The 21,316-nt window shown below is 43.1% G+C and overlaps 3 protein-coding genes across 4 annotated transcripts in view; 1 reads left to right on the forward strand and 2 right to left on the reverse strand.

Annotated features, from left to right (window-relative positions):
• Positions 1-96: 96 nt before the first annotated feature.
• Positions 97-12,360, reverse strand: skic3 (SKI3 subunit of superkiller complex). Its single transcript, XM_037483707.2, has 40 exons — positions 12,048-12,360; positions 11,772-11,915; positions 11,556-11,647; positions 11,308-11,383; positions 11,073-11,219; positions 10,822-10,920; positions 10,564-10,672; positions 10,315-10,455; positions 10,107-10,205; positions 9,812-9,936; positions 9,396-9,482; positions 9,160-9,263; positions 8,718-8,844; positions 8,339-8,518; positions 8,056-8,180; positions 7,711-7,961; positions 7,515-7,617; positions 7,248-7,424; positions 6,965-7,112; positions 6,818-6,896; positions 6,676-6,737; positions 6,532-6,588; positions 6,382-6,450; positions 5,749-5,823; positions 5,392-5,533; positions 5,180-5,273; positions 5,000-5,077; positions 4,773-4,897; positions 4,558-4,681; positions 4,226-4,450; positions 3,723-3,795; positions 3,553-3,606; positions 2,970-3,081; positions 2,539-2,667; positions 2,338-2,462; positions 1,997-2,161; positions 1,424-1,576; positions 1,074-1,204; positions 450-573; positions 97-237 (listed from the first exon to the last, which is right to left on the reverse strand). Exons 1-40 carry the CDS (start codon positions 12,135-12,137, stop codon positions 157-159), a joined length of 4,701 nt encoding a protein of 1,566 aa, XP_037339604.2. The 5' UTR covers positions 12,138-12,360; the 3' UTR covers positions 97-156.
• Positions 12,361-12,482: 122 nt separating this feature from the next.
• arsk (arylsulfatase family, member K) overlaps positions 12,483-21,316 on the reverse strand; it is a 22,948-nt gene continuing 14,114 nt past the window's right edge. The window contains exons 1-8 of one of the 2 annotated variants that reach the window (XM_037481781.2): positions 15,396-15,632; positions 15,067-15,196; positions 14,823-14,982; positions 14,299-14,581; positions 14,021-14,192; positions 13,413-13,637; positions 13,088-13,303; positions 12,483-12,992 (exon numbers count right to left, since the gene is read on the reverse strand). In XM_037481781.2, the coding sequence (XP_037337678.2) occupies positions 12,718-12,992; positions 13,088-13,303; positions 13,413-13,637; positions 14,021-14,192; positions 14,299-14,581; positions 14,823-14,982; positions 15,067-15,196; positions 15,396-15,503 (1,569 nt within the window). In that variant the 5' untranslated portion in view covers positions 15,504-15,632 and the 3' untranslated portion in view covers positions 12,483-12,717. Of the gene's footprint in view, positions 12,993-13,087; positions 13,304-13,412; positions 13,638-14,020; positions 14,193-14,298; positions 14,582-14,822; positions 14,983-15,066; positions 15,197-15,395; positions 15,633-21,316 lie in introns of those variants that run through there. The other variant, XM_037481782.2, reaches the window with a different exon arrangement.
• Positions 17,053-21,316, forward strand: part of arrdc3a (arrestin domain containing 3a) — a 7,505-nt gene continuing 3,241 nt past the window's right edge. The window contains exons 1-6 of the mRNA XM_037481783.2: positions 17,053-17,579; positions 19,579-19,660; positions 19,774-19,921; positions 20,126-20,228; positions 20,397-20,653; positions 21,188-21,316. The exon at positions 21,188-21,316 is cut by the window's right edge and continues 28 nt beyond it. Coding sequence (XP_037337680.2) covers positions 17,300-17,579; positions 19,579-19,660; positions 19,774-19,921; positions 20,126-20,228; positions 20,397-20,653; positions 21,188-21,316 — 999 coding nt within the window. The 5' untranslated portion in view covers positions 17,053-17,299. The remainder of the gene's footprint in view (positions 17,580-19,578; positions 19,661-19,773; positions 19,922-20,125; positions 20,229-20,396; positions 20,654-21,187) is intronic.

Raw genomic sequence — 21,316 nt, forward strand, 5'->3', positions numbered from 1 at the left:
TGTCAAATTAAATAATGATGCAACCCCAATAATCTAATATGAGACCCATACCCAGTTTGATATGATTTCTTATGAGCTAAACAGAAGCAGAAAGTTCATGGATAATCTGGTTAAACTGCTTGATTTCATGGTGATGCCTTCGTAGACTTGCAAATCTCATGATGAAGAGGAGGCAAGCAGGGAATGAAACTCCATCAGCCTTTTATCTCCATTCATTTTGGCATGCTGCAAAAGAACCTGCAGAGAAAGATGAGAAAATATGTTTACCGTCACGGTTATTCGGAAAATGAAACTTTCAACATAAGAATTCAAAGTCGACTGGTTTCAGTTTCATACACTGTTTGCAAAGAAGTCATGTTGACGAAATATGCATTTCAAATGAATGAATATTTCCCCCAAAAGGGATTTAATCCAAAGCCAGTGTAGCTATGAGGCAGCAGAGTGCTCACATTCATTAGGTCCTGGTCGTTTTTGGCATGCAGGTGTCTGAGGAGGTACCAGCTGGACACTTGCACCACTGTCACAGGGAGGTCTTGAGAGTAAGCCAACCTCTCCAACACACGCCTTGTGTCCCTGCAGAAACGGGCAAAGGTAGAACTGGAGCCCTGTTACTTGTTAACCTGAATACCTCCACTCTCATTCTGTAGATGTCTCATAGACGAGAAACAACACTTAGAAGGGACGTTTTTTAATTAAATATTAGTATTGCTAATTGGGCTCTGTGTTCTGGGCTCTGTGTTGGTGTAAATGGTCAATTTGCTCTTCAATAAACATGGAATGGCATCAATGTTATTCAGCTGATCTGGGTTTGACATCCTGTCTGAATCTATAACCATTCCCTCTTTATTATCATTATTATTATATATAAAATGAAACGTGTCTCTGGCATGAATGTGCCTTTATTATTGCAATTAGTCGTGCAACATTTCTCAAATGGGGCATACATCTGAGGTTTCAGTTGTGTAAGGATTCATTTAATTACTTCAGATTCCAAGCCAATGGGAGGACACATGCCACATGCATATTGATATCAGCTGTTAAAGTTGAAACACAAAACAGTGAGAGTCACTCACCTAGCAGCCATCTTGTTCACATACTGGAGCAGGGCCTGGAAGAGGAGGGCCATGGGACACGACCCTAGCTTCAAGACTTCTGTCGTGGCTTCTAGTATCATGTCCGTCCACTCATTTCCTGGGACACCCGTCTGAGAGGAAAGATCACATAAGGTTTAGAATTTTATAAAAATGTAGTAGTGTGTAGGAGTAGTGTGATGCGTCAAAGTGTCCCTGAGCAAGACACCTAACTCCTAATTGCTCAGGCAAAATGTAACGCATGGGTTATAATGCAATGTAAGTTGCTTTGGATAAAAGCGCCAATATTTCAAAGCGTGAATATTTGTGAGGTTCAGATTACAGCAACTCACCATACAGTTTACCAAGGCCAGCAGCGCTAGTCGAAGCAGGCTGGCCACCTGGCTGCTGTGCAGGCCGAGCTGTGAGGCCAGCTGCAGACTCTGCCTGTAAGCCATGACCGCCTGAACCAGCAAGCCCTGGCTCTGAAACACCTCAGCCAGCCACTGGCAGGAGGAGAATAGGACAGTGGGATTATAGTTTAGAATGTGAGCTTTAGAACAAGGTGGGTGAAGGAAAATAAGAGGTGAAAATTCTACAGTATAGTATTCATCTTATAATCACTGAAAAATAATCCTCTGCTGCATGAAAATAAAGCCAATATAAAGCATATGGTTACAAATGCTACTATTGTACGCTAGTATGCTCCATTTGATGATAAGTGCACCAATATAAGGCCTCAACTAAGGCAGATAAATGGTCCTCATTTGAACCGTGGAAACTCCATGAAATGGCTGTTTGTGGTTAGGAGAAGAAAAAAACATCATCACTGTGTCATCATTTCACTGACACAGTCAAAGCTTGTTATTGAGCCACTGACATTATATACTGGTACGGTATTGAAACTTATTTGAGTGTCCACTCACATGCCACGCCCCAAGGTTGGTGGGGTTCATCATCACTGCGTTTTGGAGTTGCTCCAGCACAGGGTCTGGGAGTACAGTACCAGTACCGACCAGTAGGAGGCGCTGACACTGCACCTGTCTCAGTGACAGCATCACTTCTGGGTGTTCCGGAGAAACACTCAGCACCTGGACAAAGCAGACGGAGCATGAGGAACGCAGCGATGGAAATAGGAGGCCCCTGCATGTAACGTCAAGTGCTTCACGGGTGTTCATTTCTGTTCTGAAGTCCAGCCTTTTCTACAAGTGAGTAAATCCAGAAACGGGATCGACGTTGCTTGTGGAGTTGTTTGTTTATAGCCCACCTGTGAGCAGAGGGCTTCAGCCTGCTCCAGCTGTCCCCCCAGCATGAGACCAGTCACGGCCTGTTTTAGTACCCAGCCTTCCAGAGCCTGGGCCAGAGGGCGCTCGATCTCCTCCACGTTATGCACTGGGATGGAGAAAAAGTTAAGTGTGCACTCAAACAAACAAAAGAGGTTACCCCTAAAACAACCGTGTGCACATACCTTTCTCAGAAACAACTGACATGAGTGTTTGCTCCAATCCTCGTCTGCTGGGAGCAGAACCGGAGAGATAACAGGAAGTATTTTCTGTGTGACAGGCAGCCATCAGTCCCGCCCATGTTGCTGGATCATCTGAAAGCAGAAAGTTGGCGGGGGACTCGGATCACTTGGTGTAAGGTAGCTTTACGTTTATAGAATATTGGGTAGACATGAACAAGATTGTCGGTGGCACAAAAGTGTAAATCATGAATTTATTTAATATAGCAATACCCTTCTCACATACACAATATTTCATTAGAATGCATCTAAATAAGAGAATTTACACAAAATTATTTCCTTGTAGTGACTTTCTCACTTCTTCAAGTTTCTAATAATAAGTGTGTGGTTGTTTGTGAAGAAGCTTAAGGCCTTCATGTGTGCCTGTGTGCTTTTACCAGGACAGAGCAACACAGCTCTCTGCATCGTCTTCAGCGCATTCCTGTGACTGTCCTCTCCAGAGTGTCTCCCGTTAGCTAGCTGGTTCACCCCACTGTACAACAGCGCCCTCTGCAGGACACCACAGTGACATCAGATCAGTTTCATACAAACACTGTGGCACATATACAGAGTTCAACGTTGACAGCATTGGGCTTTTAATTAGGTCGAATAGTTTGGATTAATGCTGTCCTCGACCAAAAAAATTCTTAGATGACCAACACTTACATGATTTTGACTAATTGATTTGTTGATTTAATTGACAGATCTGTAAAACCATCATCGACAAAAGTCATAACAAACGACTAATCCACTACAGACAGCGGATTAGACCAAAACAAGTAATTATATGACTCACAGTTTAAGAGGGGGCAGCCCTAGTTTGGATGCTGAAAACTTTACATAGTATAATATATACAATGTAAGTCTAGAGTTATGATATGGAGTGGCACTGAGGTTAATGAGCGTGTAGAAAACAAACAACACAACCGAAGAAAAAGACACAAAGCCATGTTAAGCTTAAATATCCAGCCACTCTCTTACCTTTCCTTGGGTCATACTGGAGAGACAGGCAACGTGACCAGCTATCGCACCGCCCTGCAATCCACAGCAGACCAAACCATTAATTCCACTACGCGAACCATGTAAAATAGATTTCTGGTGTTTGTGTTTGGGTTGTGTGTAATGTTTGTATGGGTGTGTATATGTATTACATTAGCCTTTTTGGGGTGGTATTGTGGTACCAGCCTGGAAAGCAGGGCCCATAGAGATGGGTTTCCAGGATTGCTGTGAAAAAGAGAGACAGAACACAATTTGTAATTCATAAAAAGGCTTTTCCCCATAAAAATGACAGATTGTGTTTATGATGTTGCTTCACTGTCTGGGGAACTGTTGCATCTGTTGATAAGTTTTACGGTACTTAACATCAGGCTTGTAGCAAAGCGCTTTTGCTTCTGTACAAATGCAACAGTGAAGATACCTGCATACTACATTGTGGTCTGCTGTCATGAAAATCCAATAGAAATAGCTCTAACTCAGTTAATTCTTCAACCATATACTTACTTTAATATTCCTGATATATAAATCCAGAACTACCCACAACTAATGATAATAAACAGAGTGATACACACAATCCTCCACAAAATGAAGAGTAAGAACAAGGTGCAAAAGGCATCATAAATATGGCCGTCAGTGTCATAGGGCAGTTTCATCACACCTGTGCACAGCTCTGGAAGCCTCTCTTTGCACGGCGCTGTAGTTGCCCTGCAGGGCGAGCAAGGCACAGGTGAGGAGGCATCGCTGCTCAACAACCTTCACAGACCCTGGACCAAGCTTTAGCAACTCGGTCAGCGCAGCAGCAGCTAGTGTAGCATCGCTGTGGACTAACCCCAGGGCACATAAACACAGCAGAGACTCTGAGATGGGCTCCTTTAACATCGAGCTATTGAGACAGAAAGCACAGAGATAAATACTTTCAGCTTTGAGGCAAATGTTGTACGAGTACTATTCGTATAAAACAACTTCCATACGACAACAATGTGGACTCACCATTTAAACAGCAGAGTCTTGGCTGAGTCTTGGTTACCCTGCCGGTGCTGAAGCAGAGCTAGAGCTGTCAAGATGTAAGCCCTCTCCTTCTCAGTGGAAGCCACAGCCAAGGCACGTTCATAGGCTACATATATACACACAGAAATGTGTTACATTCACTATGGCAGGTTAAAATGTTTAGAATCTTATATCTCAGTACGTCTGCTAATCCAAACCGTCGATGCTCTCTGGAATGAGTCCTGCCCTGCTGTAGGCGAGAGCCAGCCCGGCCAGATCGCTGAGCTCCTGCAGTGGAGTGGAATTATAAACACACACAGCCTCCTCTGACTGACCTGCAGTGCTGCAAAAAGACACAGTTGGACATGCAAAACATGGATTTAGGGGTATTATATAAGTATTATCAAAGAAGGAGTACATGGTAATAGGAGAGCATGGTTGTTACCACAAAGCACGTCCATAGCTGCCTAGAGCAAAGGCCAGCTCCTCGGTCGAGGACATGGCCGTCAGCAGTTCCACAGCTCTGAGGAAAGAGATTTAAGAGTAAGAAAAGGTCAGATGAATACAAAGCACAATGCCTCAAATGTGAGCCTTTGGAGTCAGTCGCCGCAATTCAAGCAAACACCTTTTGTAAGCCTTTATGGCCTGTCTCTTCAGGTGCAGATGCTCATTCAGGTAACCAAGCATGATGAAAGCAAAGGGGTCGGACTGGATCCTCTCTGGGAGGGAGCCAAAATAAACTTCATGTCACAAAAAAAATCAGGCTCTAATCACAAATGACACAAATCCAACCAAGGGATCTGTGGATCCACGTCAACCCATCAACAGATGCCGTACCTGTGTACTTGCTGAGCGACACCTGAGCAGCAGAAATGGCATTCATCTGGACTATGTTGTAGCGGTAAAGTTCAGAGTCTCTGTTGCTCTTATCCAGCAGGGTGGAACACACCCAGTAGGCATAACCTTTCACTCCCTCCATCTGCCGGGGGAAAGAGGAGAAGCGTAAAGGGGGAAAACAGAGAAATGCAGAATACACATTGTTTAAACTCCTAGTCACTGTCTTGTAGTAGCAAAAGGCTAATAGCTGAACATTAAGCAGAGTTACAAAGAAATTTCAACTGATTAAAAGGTCATATGCCAGCTAATAGATTAGAATTACAATAGCAACCCCGGTGGTTTTGGGAGGTCACGTACATGTGTGCTGAGTTCAGTGGTGTGCCTGAAAAGATCCATGGTGTCGTAGCTTCCCACCCTCTCTGCTATCAGTGCCTGGGGAAAGGACAAAGGGACAACACTACCATTAAGACAGAAACTCATCAATTGCTTCATCGATATATACATACCAACATAATCAAATTAATAAAGAAAGTAGTATTTCTTGCCTCTTTAAATCCTTGCATTGCTAAATGTAGTTTGTGTATAACTAAAGAACAAAAAGAAATGGTCTCTTCTCTCATTTTACTTATCAAAAACATAATGAGAACTCACACCGAGCTTACACGTCTTCCAAATTCTTCACCCCTTGCATAAATACATAATTAGCCTTTTCCTTGTTAGATATAGCATTCGGCTTGATGTTGTGTCTCAAATTTATCCTCTACAGTACGGAAAAGAGGCACAATAAATAAGCCAGAAAGGGGCAGAGTGTAGGATTCGGCAGCACCATGCGGTGAGGTTGCAGACATCAACCAACGGTATTTTCTCACATGTGCAAAGCGTGTATGAGGATTACCGTTTATACATTTGAGAAAACATACGTACTGATAACCTTTTTTACACAATTATTTAAAAGCCTTGACATGATCAGGCGACTGTGAAAGATTGTACCTGTCCAATCCAGCAGTTGACATAGAGCGGCTCCAGCGACTGGGCAATTTTGAAGGCCTTGTGTGCAAGCTAAGATAATAAAACCAAACATTAACAAAGAAAATGTCAGCCAACTATATAAGCATATCAAAAATAAAATCACACACGCACCTCGATGTTGTCGTTCTTCAAATACAGGGTACCAAGGTTGGTCCAAGCAACAACATTCTGCAACAAATTATAAACAAGTTATAAGAAAATCTCAAGAGTTTCTGAAAATACTAATCTTCACCTGAACTTATGTGCATTACATACGTTTGCTTCAACTTGTATTGACTTAATGAGGCAATGTTGAGCCAGAGCCAAGTTCTCAAGACCTGAAAAGAAAGAAAGTGAAAAGTTAGCCATACATCATACATCTATCCACCCAATGGGACAGATATTAGTATATCATTACCTTTGCTCATTGAAATCACTCCCAGGGCATTCCAGAAGCTGTGGTTCCCACTGTCCATCATGATAGCCTTTTTTAAACACTGAAAAGAGGAAGTATCTCTTAAAAATACCATCTCTGGGTAGAAACATGCAGGATTGTGCGATATACCTGCTGTGCCTTCTCCAGTAGCAACGATGGCGAGTTCTGGTCATCCTCTGTGAGGCAGGACAAGCTGGACTGATGGTAATAGTTGAGTCCAAGGTCATTCCAAAGGCTGGGAACCTCAGGCATCAGCTTCAAAGCATGGGCATAACACCTGCAGACAAAGCCATCAGCTCACAACAATATACCAAGAGCCAACCAACAATCCCCCCTTATAAATGGCTGACTTGAAGAAGTGGCAATAGTAAATGCAGCTTGCCAGATAAACTATGCCAGTTTGTGGCCTTACCTCTCTCCAACCTTGAGTGTCTGGGCCTGGTTCAGTGTGTGGCTCTGGTTATCTAAGCCAGCCAGTGGGGCTGGCACTAAAAGCTGAGCAACGTCTGGCGACACGGTGCGGACAGCGGTGCAAGCATCTCCCAGCAGCTTCCACAAACAGGACAGGTCTGGACGCATCTCCACAGCTCTGTCGAGCCGAGAACAATCAAATGATAAATTATTCAAATCAGCAATTTCATTCTAAGACGTACAGATTAAAGTATTGTCAAGTCATTACCGGAAGAGGTTTTTTATGGCTTGCTGAATAAGGTCAATGGCTCCCCCATCTCTGCAGTCTTCCATTAAACTTTTTGCTAGAGACAGCTGGCACTCCCCAAGACCTGAACATAACATAATAATGTGATTAAATGCTGAGATTCAGGATTCCATTAAACCAAAGGGAAGGCCTTGGATACATTAATTCAAACACCTACCTTTGAGGGCAGGCACATAGTCTTGCTGCGCTGTGATCAGCAAGTACTCTGCAACCGCCTCTTTGAACTTGCCCAGGGTCTGTTTGATAGCAGCAGCCTGGTAGACACTATAGATGGAGGAGGGTTGGAGCTGATAGGCCTTACCAAAGGCCTTCAGAGCGGCTGTGAAACTCCGGCGGTTGAGGTAGGCCTGACCTAAACACTCCCAACACACCCAGTCCTCTGGATCTGCTCTCAGAGCTGCCTGCAGACTTCAAACATAAAATGTAAAAATGTGTAAAACGTGATATTGAAAAATGATTAAAACCTACGTTTAAACAATTGGGAAAGATTTTAAACTCTTACTCAGCAACAGCTTGTTGATGCTCTCCGATCTTGAGGTAATACAGCCCCCGCCTCATCCAAGCCCATTTGGCTGAGCCTGGAGTGGCTTTCTCAATCACGGACTGCAGTGTTGCCAGAGCAGTGTCCTATGGAATTTGGGAAAGAATATTGAAGAATGAAAAGGAGGATAGGGAAAGAAGGACCGTCAGGACGAAAAAAAAAGATGCACCTGAAAGGAAACTTCACAACAAAGTGCCCACGCCACATGATGACAATGTTGAACAATGTTGCCAAATCCACCTACCATGTCGTCCTGCTTCATACTGAGGTCCACTGAGGCGGCTCCAGACTCAGCATCGTCGTTGTCCATCTCAAAGGCCTTCTTATAGCATCGTCGTGAGCGGTCAAGATCATTTGCCACATGGAGATAGTAATGCCCGAGGTAGCGGAACACACAACCAAGATTTGGGTCTAACTTTGCAGCCTGAAATGAAAAAAAATAAACTTTCAAACTAAGATGCCATTCAACACAACACTTGACTTCCGGCAATAATAACCCGATTGTGACATTCAACAAGTGTGGAAGTTAAGTGAATCCCTTAAACACTCTAATCTTTCATTGGCCCCATTATCAATATTTAAAAGATTACTTTAACCCTTGGAAAAATAACAATTGTACTAACCTTGAGCAAATGTGTATGGGCTTTGCTTCTGTCTTTTCGGGTCTCTTCTCCCATGTCCCAGTAAAGTCGTCCCAGCAAGAAATAATACTCTCCACAGTTTGGGCTCTGACTGATCGCCTTGAGGAAACTAAACATGAACAAAGCCATAAAGAAAAGTTGCCCTCTCAGGATTCACTAGTTTGCACCACACACATTATAGGTGAAATTGAAAGGGACAGTGTGTAGGACTTGGTTGAATCTATCTAGTAGCGTGTTTGCAGATTGTAATCAACTAAAACACCTTTGTTTGCCCACTACCATGAACGGTAACAGAAAATAAACACTTATGAAAACATAGAAATCGGTTTAATATTTCATTTCTGTCTATAGATCCCCATAACTGGCCTTTTAAGAGAATGCATGGCCACAGATCTCACATGTACACAAAAAGTCTTCTTTTTACCTCTCCTCTACCAGCTGATGCTGTCCCTGAGCCAAATGGCCCAGTCCTTTCAGTATCAACCCCTGGGTCAGATTCGGGTGAGAGGCCAGCAGCTCTAAGGACACCTACAGAAGATGCATTAGTTTTATATGCTAAAACAGGAGATTGTTGTGAATCATTTTCTTTAGTACTGTGTTGTTACTCATAGAATCATATAATAGATTTGTAAAGAGTTCAGTAGGAGAAAGGTTTTCAACCTTGAGTGCGTCGTCCACTTGTCCCTTGTTGAGGTATGCTCGTCCTTTAAGGCCGACTAGAACTGGGTCTTTTTCAGAATCTGGGATCTAGAAAAAAAGAAGAATAAACATAGACATTTAATATGATATCAAGGAGTATGCTTATTGTGAGGAGTTACAATAAAAATCCTTTCCTACAATACTGTACACATGTCAATATATTGACATTGTTTGTAAATCTAATCTTTAAAAACATTTTAAAAAACACTCCACCAATATTCCTTAAATCTGAGAAAACACTATGTAGTATTGACTGACTTCACATTTACATACAAACTATCAATCAAAATAAAAAAAATGTTTTTGAGAATCAATACAGTATCCCAAAACATAAATTGGCAGTACTCCACATAATATTGATTTAAATCCCCAATTACCTGTGAAAAGGTCTCTAAAGCCTGGTCAGCGGCAGTGTCTCCCCCACTCCTGACTAAAGCCTCGAGCTTCATCCCTAGCAGTTTGACCCTCAGCTCCTCGTCTCCGGAAACACATCCTGTCACACCTAATAGAAACCAGACACACAGTGAACTTCACCTCCTGCTTTGGGGACTCAATATAGCTGCTTGAATATTTATTTATTTCATCCCAAAATGTTGTTTGTTAAAAAAAATACATTTTATTTCCCACTAGAATTAGATCTGGATAATGTAGCGATACAGTAGACTCACATACCTTGGGAGCATGAAATAGCACAGTCCGAGTATTTCTGCATTTTAAACTGGGCTTCAGCCAGATTGCACCATCCTCTACTAGTGCTCATTTCTTTCAAACCTAGGAAACCAAAGAGATATATTGTATAAGATAGAGACGTAAAAAACAAAAGCATGTCACAGTATGTAATGATTATCTGCCGCTGTTCTGTGTTGATGCAAAAACTAACCTTGGGCCAGGTCCTTTATGGCATCTTTAAACCTCCCTTCTTGCAGTGCTTTGGTGCCCAGACCCAAGTGACCTAATCCACTGTTTGGTGCCAGATCAAGGAGGCGGGAGAAACAGCTGACTGCATCCTCATTCTGAACCCCTTCAGAAAAAAACCCACCCCGAGTACCAAAAGTGAAACTGACCGCTAAAGCTAAAGCTTCCCCTCAATGCTTGAATATGACATGCATTCTGTTAGTCAGTATGTTACCTGTTTTGAAGTAGTGAGAACAAAGGACCTCAAGAGGATAACTTTGGTTGGGATACAAGGACAGCATGGATTTACATGCCTCAATCATTTTGGGCTCTTCTTGTGGCAACTAGAGTAAGGGAGGATTCGTAAAGAGCATCTGATTAAGAACATTTCTGTCCGGGGGTTAAGTATGATGTGTCCTACTTTCAACACATTCTGTTTGTCTTTGATTTTTTTCTGTGGGGTTGAGATAGAAATCAGATACGGTGCACTTACTTTAGAAAGACATTTAACATAATCAGCTGAGGCTTTCTTGTGTTGCTCTCCGGGTACAGGATCTATGAGAACCATGGCTTTCTCAAATGCTGTGATTAACTGAGATGATCACAAACAAAGCAGTTACCAAGTGGCTAACTAAGAAATATATATATATATATATATATCTTTTTTTTCTTTCTTTTTTAACTATTAAGCCAAAGGTGATGGACTATAGTGTGTAGCAAAGTCCTCGTTTGGAGAAATCTTACATGCTGTTGAGTTTCATTGTCCCGCTCTTGCTGATCAAGGCATTCTGAGAGGAGTTGGGTCATCTGCTGCCACAGCTGCAGTAACTCTTTCTTGTCCACAGCCTCTTCCTCCTTCACCTGAATGAGCTGCCGCCAAACCTTTGCCAACTATAAGGAAACATAAAAATGACTTTCAAAACGTGTAAAAAGCATTATTAGGTATTTTCTTCAAATTAATCACACATGAATTACATACCTTTAAATATTCTTTGTCAGATTGATAGATATCCGACAGCTTACTGATCATCTCGTAACATTTATTTTTGTCAGAGCTGTTAATGGAGAACATAATGAGAATCAAGAATATTGCAAGTGAAATGTTATACCAGTCAAAAGGACATCACGCAGCAATAAATTAACTCAAGAGAGAGAAAATAATGGCCAACTAATTGTAACTCCTGTGTAGCTTTAGGAAGCATCCTGAAGAGTTTTTCCCTACTTTACCTTGCATACAGCTCAACAAGCTTCTGGTAGATGTTGGGTAGCTCAACTTTAAAATCCCACTGATCGGTCTTCTCGTAAAGATTTGCCAAACCCTATAAAAAAACACGCAGTTCACAACTGACGTTATTGTGGCCAGAGAGAGATGTAGTATAATATGCAAGAATACACAGACGTCTAAAGCCCAGAAGCACCGGTCACTGCATCTCCCCACCTCACCTGCCAGGCCAGCAGCTGCTCGGGCTCAAGCTCCGCCGCTTTTTTATAGGCGGTCTGCGCCTGATCCGCTTGCTCCAGCTCACTGGCTGCCAACCCGATGAACACCCATGCGTTATAGTTGTTCTTCTCCAGTTTCAAAACAGCCTTGAATCACATGGAAAAGAGCAGAGTCAGCTTTACTAGAAACGAGCGAGCATACTCTTTGGAGCATATTCATAACAGCAGCCGACACACCTCACGTGAAATGTCAGTGTGTGTGAATCTGAGAGGCTTTACCTTGCAGTGTTTCAGAGCCTCTTTGTACTCTTTGTTTTTTAAGGCCTCTCTGGCACTTTTAAGTGCTGTTTTCACTTCCTTATTAGACATCTTGCAATTATGTAGGGGAAACGAAGAAGAAACATACAAAAGCTTCTCGGAGACTGAAGCTAACCTACGTAACGTTGTATCAGAACTGATAGCTACAACTGTTTCGTCATTGATACGTGAAACAGGTAAAGGTTATTTAGAAAGTTAGTTCATTCACCCAAGTATCGCAAAAATATCGGTTGACCCACTGTTTACTTTGTTTTGTTAACTGCGCTGTTCCGGTTGGGTGACCCGGAAGTGAATGAAACGCTACAACATCCGTCCTTGGATTTTCAACATAAAATACTTTCACTTTGTTCCGCTCCAGAGTTGACAGCTATAAGCAAAAACAACAAAACTACACAAAAAGATATAAATATGATTTTATTCGGGTACATTTTTAACAATTTAAATAATCTTTAAAAATTAACATGTTATATGTTACGCCCTCTGAAAGTGTGCAGTCAGACATATGTAAAATAGTTTAAGCAAAAATATGGTTAACAGCTACAGAGCTATCCATCACATTGTCCAATAAAGGTAGAGTCCAGCTCATTAACAAAAGACAGCATGAAGGTAACATTCATTACAAAAAACAATATCACAAAAAGTCAGCGAGCCAGTTGTCAATAGCTCTCTCATTGGCTAATGCATCTTTTTGCCAATCTACATGCCACCTGAGGTTAGCAATGACTTGGCTGTAGTTTCTCCCCAAACTATATTGCCAGGCACCAAATGATTTTTTATTGTATAGATGCACAGCAGCAGAGACTTTTGGATAGTCTACAATACTACGCAATAGCTTGTCCAGGTTTGCCTGCACATCTAGGCGTTTGAGAGCTACGTTATGAAGTTCTTCCTTGTCCCGTGTAATGTCTGCAAACAGAAAGTACAGAAAAATCAAATCTTCTTCTTAAAAGCATGGGCGGTTGGAGAAATTGAAATTTTTGTTTCTGAAGTCAGGAACTTACCAAAAAGCTGCGGGGGGACACTCAGTCCATCTGCATAGGCGATATATTTCCACTGGCCACTTCTCAGCATGTATGTAGAGGAATTGACATTACAACCATGATATTCACTGAGAACCCAGTCTGGACGTTGCTTCTTGGAAAAAGTGCGAGCCTTGGATAGCAGTGGAATCAGCGTGTGGCCACTGAGAATACCTTCTACTGGTATACCTGCAATGTCTGAAAAACAGTGTGTTACATTCAGTTTTACAGACACTAGGCAGACGACTCTAACTAGTGAAATCTTCAAACAGACATTTTGATCTGATGTTTCTGTCTACTTCCTTACCCAGCACAGTGGGGTAGAGATCAACCAAGGACACAAGCTCGTTGACCTGCAGGCCAGACGTCAGCCCGGGGCCCATGACCAGCAGGGGAACATGGGAGCTGCCCTCAAACATTGACATCTTGTAGAACTGCCGGTGCTCCATGGCAAGCTCCCCGTGGTCGGCCGTGAAGATCACAACAGTGTTGTCAAGAAGGCCGCTCTCTCTTAGAGCTGAAACCACTTGGCCTGGTGAGACAAAGTAACCACTGAGGTGCTGCAATATCCTTACTTGATTCAAAGCCTTTATTCAAGTGCAACTGGTGGTAAAGACATACTCTATAAAGGACATTTTAATCTCCATATACTAATGTACTTACTGATCCTTTATGCCTTTCTAGTGAATGTTCACTAAGAAGAATTCAAGTAAAGTAGACAACTAGTTTTGCAATGCGCCTGTTTGATAGCCTGAGTGGTATGACGGTTTGTTCTGCAAACACAGTGACAAAAAGGCTCTGCAACACTACTTTTTTTTCCTACGTTTTGTTTGAGTTTGAACTTGAGTTTAGCTTTAAGTTACAACCTCCTGCCGGGAGGGTCCTTCACCTCGTGAATTACTTCTGTAAACTAACCCAGCATGGCATCGGCTTCAGCACACATGGCATAATAGAAGGCCCTTATGCTTTTGATTTCCTCCTCAGTAAAATCACCGCTGCAGTTTTTGGTGGAGGTGGAGTAGTAGTCGACAGGGTGCATGGCAGAGGTAGGCAACCATTTAGGAAGAGAAATGAGCTCAGAAGACACCTGTGTGTGCAAAATAAAAAAAAACTTGTTGATGATATAAATACACACAATGGGATTCCCTAATAATGGAGAGAAAAATATTAATGTAGGAAAAGAAGCAGCATGCCTTCGTCAGCCAGTATGGGGAGGTGAGGAAGGTGGATCCTCCCGCGTTGGGCCCCAGGGACTCCGTTTCATAGGGGTGAGGTAAATTGAGGCCAAGATAAAGGGCGAAGGGCTGGTGTGGGGATGCAGCTCTCTGGTGGATCCACTGTGCAGCCATGTCTGTGTTTTCCCAATCTTTTCTCATGATCCTTACAGTTGACATGTTCCCGACAAGTTGCGCGACAGGCCGGCCCTCTTGGCGCAGGAGGAACTGAACATCTCGTGTCCAGGCCTCCACTCGGTTACTGCAGGAGTTGCAGAAAAATACAAAGAAAAAACAAGAAGCACGCTGCGGCACCATAAAAAAATGGGAAGTGGAAAGACACATGAGAGGACAAGTACCCAACGAGTTGATTCACGTTGATCTAAAGAAGAGCTGCACACGTCATGTTAGTCATACATTTTGCCCCCCACACTGAGTGTATGAGTTAATATGGATCTGCGCTTGATCAATAGTGAAGAGATACGGTGACAGCGACTGCCTACCTAACAGAGTGACTCCCTGAGGTGTAGTCCAGCTTGCCCATGGACTTGGTGAGGTATCCATTCGCCTCCAGCAAATCCATCCATGTTGTTGCATTAGCGTCAAGGCACTTGTAGTTGTTCCACGACTGAGTAAGGTGAACAAACCGACCGCTCCACATTGCTGTAATACAAATATTAAACAGCACACATGTATTATTCTACCTTTAAATTGAAGTATTAAGCAGTACAATGTATTTTTGCTTACCTGCTCTTGAGGGGCAGCAGATGGGGGAGTTGGTGTAAGAATTGAGGAACGTGGATCCAAGCTCCCTAAGGTAGTTTACATATGGCAGCTGAACTACTTTGCTGCCAGGGTCAAAGGTCAATCGCCCATCCTGCAAAAAGAGGGAAACGAACAATTCGGCTCAAAGCCACAAAGGTACACAGTCTAAAAAAGGTTGACATTAAAAGATAAACATCTCTGTACGGTACTTAATCTTCTTGGGCTCCACGTTTGTTCTTGCCTTTTGCTTCAGGCTATAATACAAGTGAGCTACTATTATTGTAAAGCACTGTAACTTAATTTAGACTCACAAATGCATCACTCATGACCATCACGATGTTGGGCTTGGTTCCATTTCGGTACAAACTTTCAGCATAAGTTTGACAAAGGAATATCAAAGCACATATTTGTATTTTCATGTCAGCGTTTTACCCCCCTTCCGATTTGTGATTAGCTGTCGTAAACGCGAGATTTCTGGAGCGAGCGACATATATCAGAGGCAACTTGACCGTTTATGACGATAACTCCCGAATCTCGAAGGATTTACGTAAACATCCTGGTTTAGCTTTCAAAATAAGAGTTGTCTCGTTTAATTAAAATGGAAAACGATTCACATGTAGTGATGAACTGAGTACTCCAGAGGGCAGCATTTGTCTTTTAATAATGCATACATGCTGCAAAGTTTTGTTGAGTTGGGTATCTCATGACCACCACTTCAATTACAGGTACTATTGGTGCATTATTTATCATAAATATGTTGCCCTTGCCTGTGAACTACAAAATATACGGTTAAATAAATAAAAACATAAATAATACAATCAGATATAAACTCCTATAAGTGTGCGTCAGACCATTTTTCGTTGGGACAGAATATGATTTGGTTTTCAATTTCTTGTATTAATCACGATCCATTTGAATCACGCATTGGTGCTTGATACGGATCTGGGAAATATGGAGATCCACTGCTTCACCTTTGAAAGATCTACATCCTGTAAACAAGTCCTCATTATGGGCGAATTCTGCCAACATCCTTCTATAATAATAATAACAATTCTGAAATAAATGTGTTGTAACCAAAATGCATTAGCATTGAAATTACGTGTTTTGTGAAAGCAATGCACCTTTAGTTTCTTTGCTGTGCAACAGGTGATGCTGCGGCTCATTTTAGAAGCCTTGGTTGTCCACTAGATGGCGTTTTGGGCCTCACAGTTGTTTTTCTGTCAACTGTGAGTTCAGCACAATGAGAAATCCCAACCCCCCTCATATGTGTATGGACCATCTTAATCTTAGCACAAAAACAAGATATGCTAGGTGAATAAAGAGGAAGCTCTTCTCGAAGTCTGCTCCCCACTTAAATCCAAAGAACAGATTATCTAGCAATTGTACAAGGTCTAAGCTGCAGGAGTCCTGCACTTGTCAGCAGTTGTTTTTCTATTGATTGCAAAGCGATGTAAAGGCTGTAGTGTGCCCATATATATTTTAAATGAGGCCATATATGTGGATCACATGCCAGATGCATGTATATATACAGAATATATATGTACACGCCTAGGCATAAGGCTGGAAGCTCTGTGCCCATAACATATTCAGAGGTGAATCGCAAATGGTTATCATAGGCATCATACATTGTGAAGAGTACAATTGAATGCTTTTTGTTGTGGGTGAAATCGGCCTAACGCGCCCCTTAAATGAATCTCTGATAAAACAAAATCGAAATGAGACTCTTGTAATGATGTAAACGTTTAAGAAACGACTCGTGAAGTCTCTCGAAGACCCTCTAAAGCTCTCGCGGTGAACATGTCTCAATGCAGCCGTTGAGCTGTTTGACCAAACTTATCATTTGGCTCAAAGCCCTACTTCTCTGCCTCGTTCCAGAAGGCGGAAGGAGGGGGCAGCGGAACCCGGCGCATGCGCACTAGGTTGTTTTTCACCCAGCCCGTCGCTTAAAGCGAGCTGAGCTACGGGGGTTTCCTTGTCTTTGACTGGAGACCATCTAGCTGAGAGGCGGACGATAACAGCATCTTTTGCTGTTATTCAGCCATCACACATCTCAATGAACTGCTCGCACAGAAAGCACTCTTCGTGCCTCCTGCTTTTTGCAGGGCAGAGATACTGATCAGTGTCTAAATACTGCATCCCTTTTTTTTGTTTCTTATGAAATTATTTTTTTCATAGACTTTTTTTTTTTTTTAAGGTCTCTGTATCTCTTTCCACCATGGTGCTAGGAAAGGTAAAGAGCTTCACAGTGAGCTACGACTGTCTCAATGACAGCAATGTCCCCGTCTTCTCCAGCGGGGACTGCGTCTCAGGGAGGGTGATCATCGAAGTCACCGGAGAAATTCGCGTCAAGTCGCTCAAGATCCACGCAAAAGGATTTGCGAAAGTTCGCTGGACTGAATCGAGAAACGCTGGATCCAACACTGCCTACACCCAAAACTATACGGAAGAAGTGGAATATCTAAATCACAAAGACATCTTGATTGGGCACGAGAGAGGTAAGAGAGTGTGGTTTCTTTTTCGCATAGCAGAAGTTTTAGAGAAACTGTCCTATGCTCTTTGTGCTGATTTGAGGGATCAGGTTAACTGGAGGATGCTGTAACCAGGAAAGTCCCAGTAGAGGATAATAAAGCGGTAATATACGCTGTTAGTATGGGTTTGGCTTTTAACAGCGAGGATTCGGTGTGATGGTATTTGTATAATGGACGAAAAATGACCCTAGCTCCATAGATCTCCATCGGTACTTGTTTGTGTCAAGGTGTCAATGAATGACAGCAGCTCGGGCATCTGCATTTTTCACAGTATTTCAAGTGTAAAGCACGCTTTTCGAGACACAGGGCAATAGTCTAATGATTTGCACTGATGTTCCTCTAGCTTTGTAAGACATTTTCATCGCAGAAACGCACCATATGTGGCGTTTCTTTGTAGCTTTTCTTAAGTTTCCACCCATTGTTCAAAGCGGTTCAATCCTGTTCAGAAAACTGGACCAAGGGAGGGCGGAGCAAAGCGCACGACCCTCCCTCGCCCGCGAGCTATTGGCTGAGGTGCTCATGTGTGTGGCAATGACATCACCCTCTTGCAGAGACTGACAGAAGATTCTGCAACTTTTTAATCAAGAAAACACCTGCAGGATAGAAGAAAAAAAAAAGAATCAACAGCAGTGCGTGTTGTTGCATTCGAAATATGTTACAAATCCGCGGTGGAGCTACAAAGCAGAACGGTTCCGTTTTTCTACAACATTGAAAACGGATTTCCTTGCAGGCTTGTGTTTAGCTGCAATATGACGATGCATTGCTCCATTGTCAGGAGCTTTTGTGCTGCACAAATTTGCAGAACGGTCGATGTTTTTGATAGCAGAAAGCACCCATTGTGAACATATACGTATGCATGCTTTCCAATGGTTGGGTTTGAGTTCAGTGTTTTTTTCCAGCTGCAGCATCTTTACTCATTTTTTAATAAACACTTCGGTTTCTGGTCAACTGCAGCAGCCGTCTCAAGTGTAGCCGATGAGGTGGATTAGGGTTACAGTTGTAACGTTAGCCAACATCTTATAGTCTACGTTACTATCAGAATAGCTGATGTTTAGGAATTCAGTTGCCATATTACTGCAGATAAAACAATATGCAACGTCCTTCGGCAACAAGGCTACTTGAACCAAAAGCGTTATTTCACCAGAAGCTCTTTTAAAAAATTTTTTAAAAAAACATTCCTCCCGTGACGGGACGGATAAATTGGTCCGCCGCTGGTGTTATGAGGAAACTGGTTCGTAGTGGCTGCGGCGCGTCGCACAGTGAATGCGTAATGAGAGCAGAGCGGCTGTGGGAAGCTGCTCGCACCGGTTCAGGCCGGTCTCCTCCTGCTGGAGTCTGCCGTTTGACTGACAGCTCCGTACTTGTTTACCACACGGCTGCTGCTGCTGCTGCTGCTGGGTGGGGGAGGGAGTGCTGAGCTGGCAAAAGCTCACCGGGCCCTTTCGAGCTCTTTAGAATACACTCTTCTTTTAATTGAAAAATAAATATATACATAATTTATGAGATTTTTTATGAGCATTTCGACATGTGAAAATGCCCTCGCCTCCCTTAAGATGCTCTCTTGTTTTTTTTTAGATGGACAGGGAAAAGCTTGGTCCTTGTTGACGCGATGGATTTAACTACCGATTAGGATTTAATTCTTGCCTCATAGAGCTCAGTTTCCCCCTATAACAGCATAAGTATCTCCATCATGCCACAATGGGATCTCTCCGATTTAGTTTTGTTCAACCAAACGCACCATCTTGCACACTCAGTTTCTTAAACAACCAAATAATTTAATGTGCTCATTAGTCTGCTGCTCATCTCTCAATACATCCTTTTCTCACAGACAGAAATGTAAAATACGCTTATTCTCTTTTGTCTCCCCCACCCTGTGTTTTTGGTATGACTTTCAGATGCCTTCGTAGAGCATTTTGCCCAGGTATGGTATACATGTGTTTGGAATATTGTCCTCCTTGTTTTTCAGACGATGACAACTCTGAGGAAGGACTCACCACTATCCATTCAGGGCGACACGAGTATGCATTCAGCCTCGAGCTTCCACAGACGTAAGTGTCTTCATACTACACGCGAGTCCGATGAATCAGAAACATCGGCATCATTCACCCGTAGCTCATACAACCGCTTTATTTTTCTTTTCCTCCTGTCTTCTTTCCTGTAGACCTTTGGCTACCTCTTTCGAAGGGAAACATGGCAGCGTGCGCTATTGGGTAAAGGCAGAACTCCACAGGCCGTGGCTCCTGCCCATGAAGACCAAGAAGGAATTTACAGTCTTTGAGCACATTGACATCAACACTCCATTATTGCTGGTAAGTTGTTTTAAATACTTTTTCTTTTTTTTAAGTCATGATATTTCAATTAGTCCTCGTTTTGATTGATTACCCAATGGATAGCCGGAACAGAGTAGTCTGTGCGTTTAGATTAATCCCTGTTTTTAAAAATGTTAGTGGACAATATTTCAGCGAAATGTCCAGATATTTTCTAATGCATCTCTTTGTTCTTTTGTTCTTCAGTCACCACAGGCCGGCACAAAAGACAAGACGCTTTGCTGTTGGTTCTGCACCTCAGGTCCTATTTCCCTAAGTGCCAAAATAGAAAGGAAGGGATACACCCCAGGTGAGGACAAGTTGTTTGTCGCTTAGACACATGGATGGATTTTACTGTCTAGATCAATGCATTTATTAGTAATGACCCCCTAGATGGAAAGATCACTACCTTTTGATAGAAATGCAGAGAAACATCAACTAACTTCCCCACCATCCTCCATCCTCGCTGACCCTGCAGGAGAGTCGATCCAGATCTTTGCCGAGATTGAGAACTGCTCATCCCGCATGGTGGTGCCGAAGGCGGCCATCTACCAGACCCAGACCTTCTATGCCAAAGGGAAGATGAAGGAGGTCAAGCAGCTGGTGGCTAACCTGCGGGGAGAGTCTCTGTCCTCGGGCAAAACGGAGACCTGGAGCGGCAAGATGCTGAAGATCCCACCTGTCTCGCCCTCCATCCTGGACTGCAGCATTATCAGAGTCGAGTACTCCCTCATGGTGAGTGCAGTCTTACTGTATTTGGCCTACTCTTAACACTCCTATTAGTCTGCCACCTTGCCTCTATCCAGAGATCATAGGCATAGACACAAAGGTGATTCGGCCTGTTGACCTTAATGTCACCATATTTCCGCATTTATGTCGGTACAGTCAATTTTTCCACTGAGCCAACACCTCTGAACACCTGAAGGACCTGGCTGACTCAGCCACCATTGCCAAATCTGGCCCTTTGGATGGGACTAGGTGTTATCTCCACATGCCGCTAAGAGCATTATCCCAGGTTATCTTGGGTAACACCTGCCCCGAGGGGGCTTATAACCTCTTTACCTCGCGAACAGACAGCCACCAGACGCCGTCTCTACCTGCAAAAAACAACTGACCTCAATTCACACACACACACATTTTGTCGAAACAGCACGTTCTGCCCGGACCAGCATGGTTTCATGTCATGCTGAATGCTTCGCTCATTGCAGCGCATTTACCTGTACCTCACAATGGCGTGCGCATTCTAACCTTCTGCGGTGATTTGCTCAGGTTTACGTGGACATACCTGGGGCAATAAACCTCTCCCTGAACCTGCCACTGGTCATCGGGACGATCCCGCTCCACCCTTTCGGCTCCCGTACCTCCAGTGTCAGCAGCCAGTGCAGCATGAGCTGGCTG

The sequence above is a fragment of the Pungitius pungitius genome, chromosome 5 (genome assembly GCF_949316345.1).
Source record: "Pungitius pungitius chromosome 5, fPunPun2.1, whole genome shotgun sequence".
Taxonomy (NCBI): Eukaryota; Metazoa; Chordata; class Actinopteri; order Perciformes; family Gasterosteidae; genus Pungitius; species Pungitius pungitius.

Coding starts and splice junctions, on each gene's coding strand:
- skic3 (XM_037483707.2), bottom strand. CDS start 12,137: ATGTCTAATAAGGAAGTGAAAACAGCACTTAAAAGTGCCAGAGAGGCC. Junction 5,534..5,748: donor CCACTGAACTCAGCACACAT/GTACGTGACCTC, acceptor TTCCCCCGGCAG/ATGGAGGGAGTGAAAGGTTA. Junction 5,274..5,391: donor GTCGCTCAGCAAGTACACAG/GTACGGCATCTG, acceptor GCTCCCTCCCAG/AGAGGATCCAGTCCGACCCC.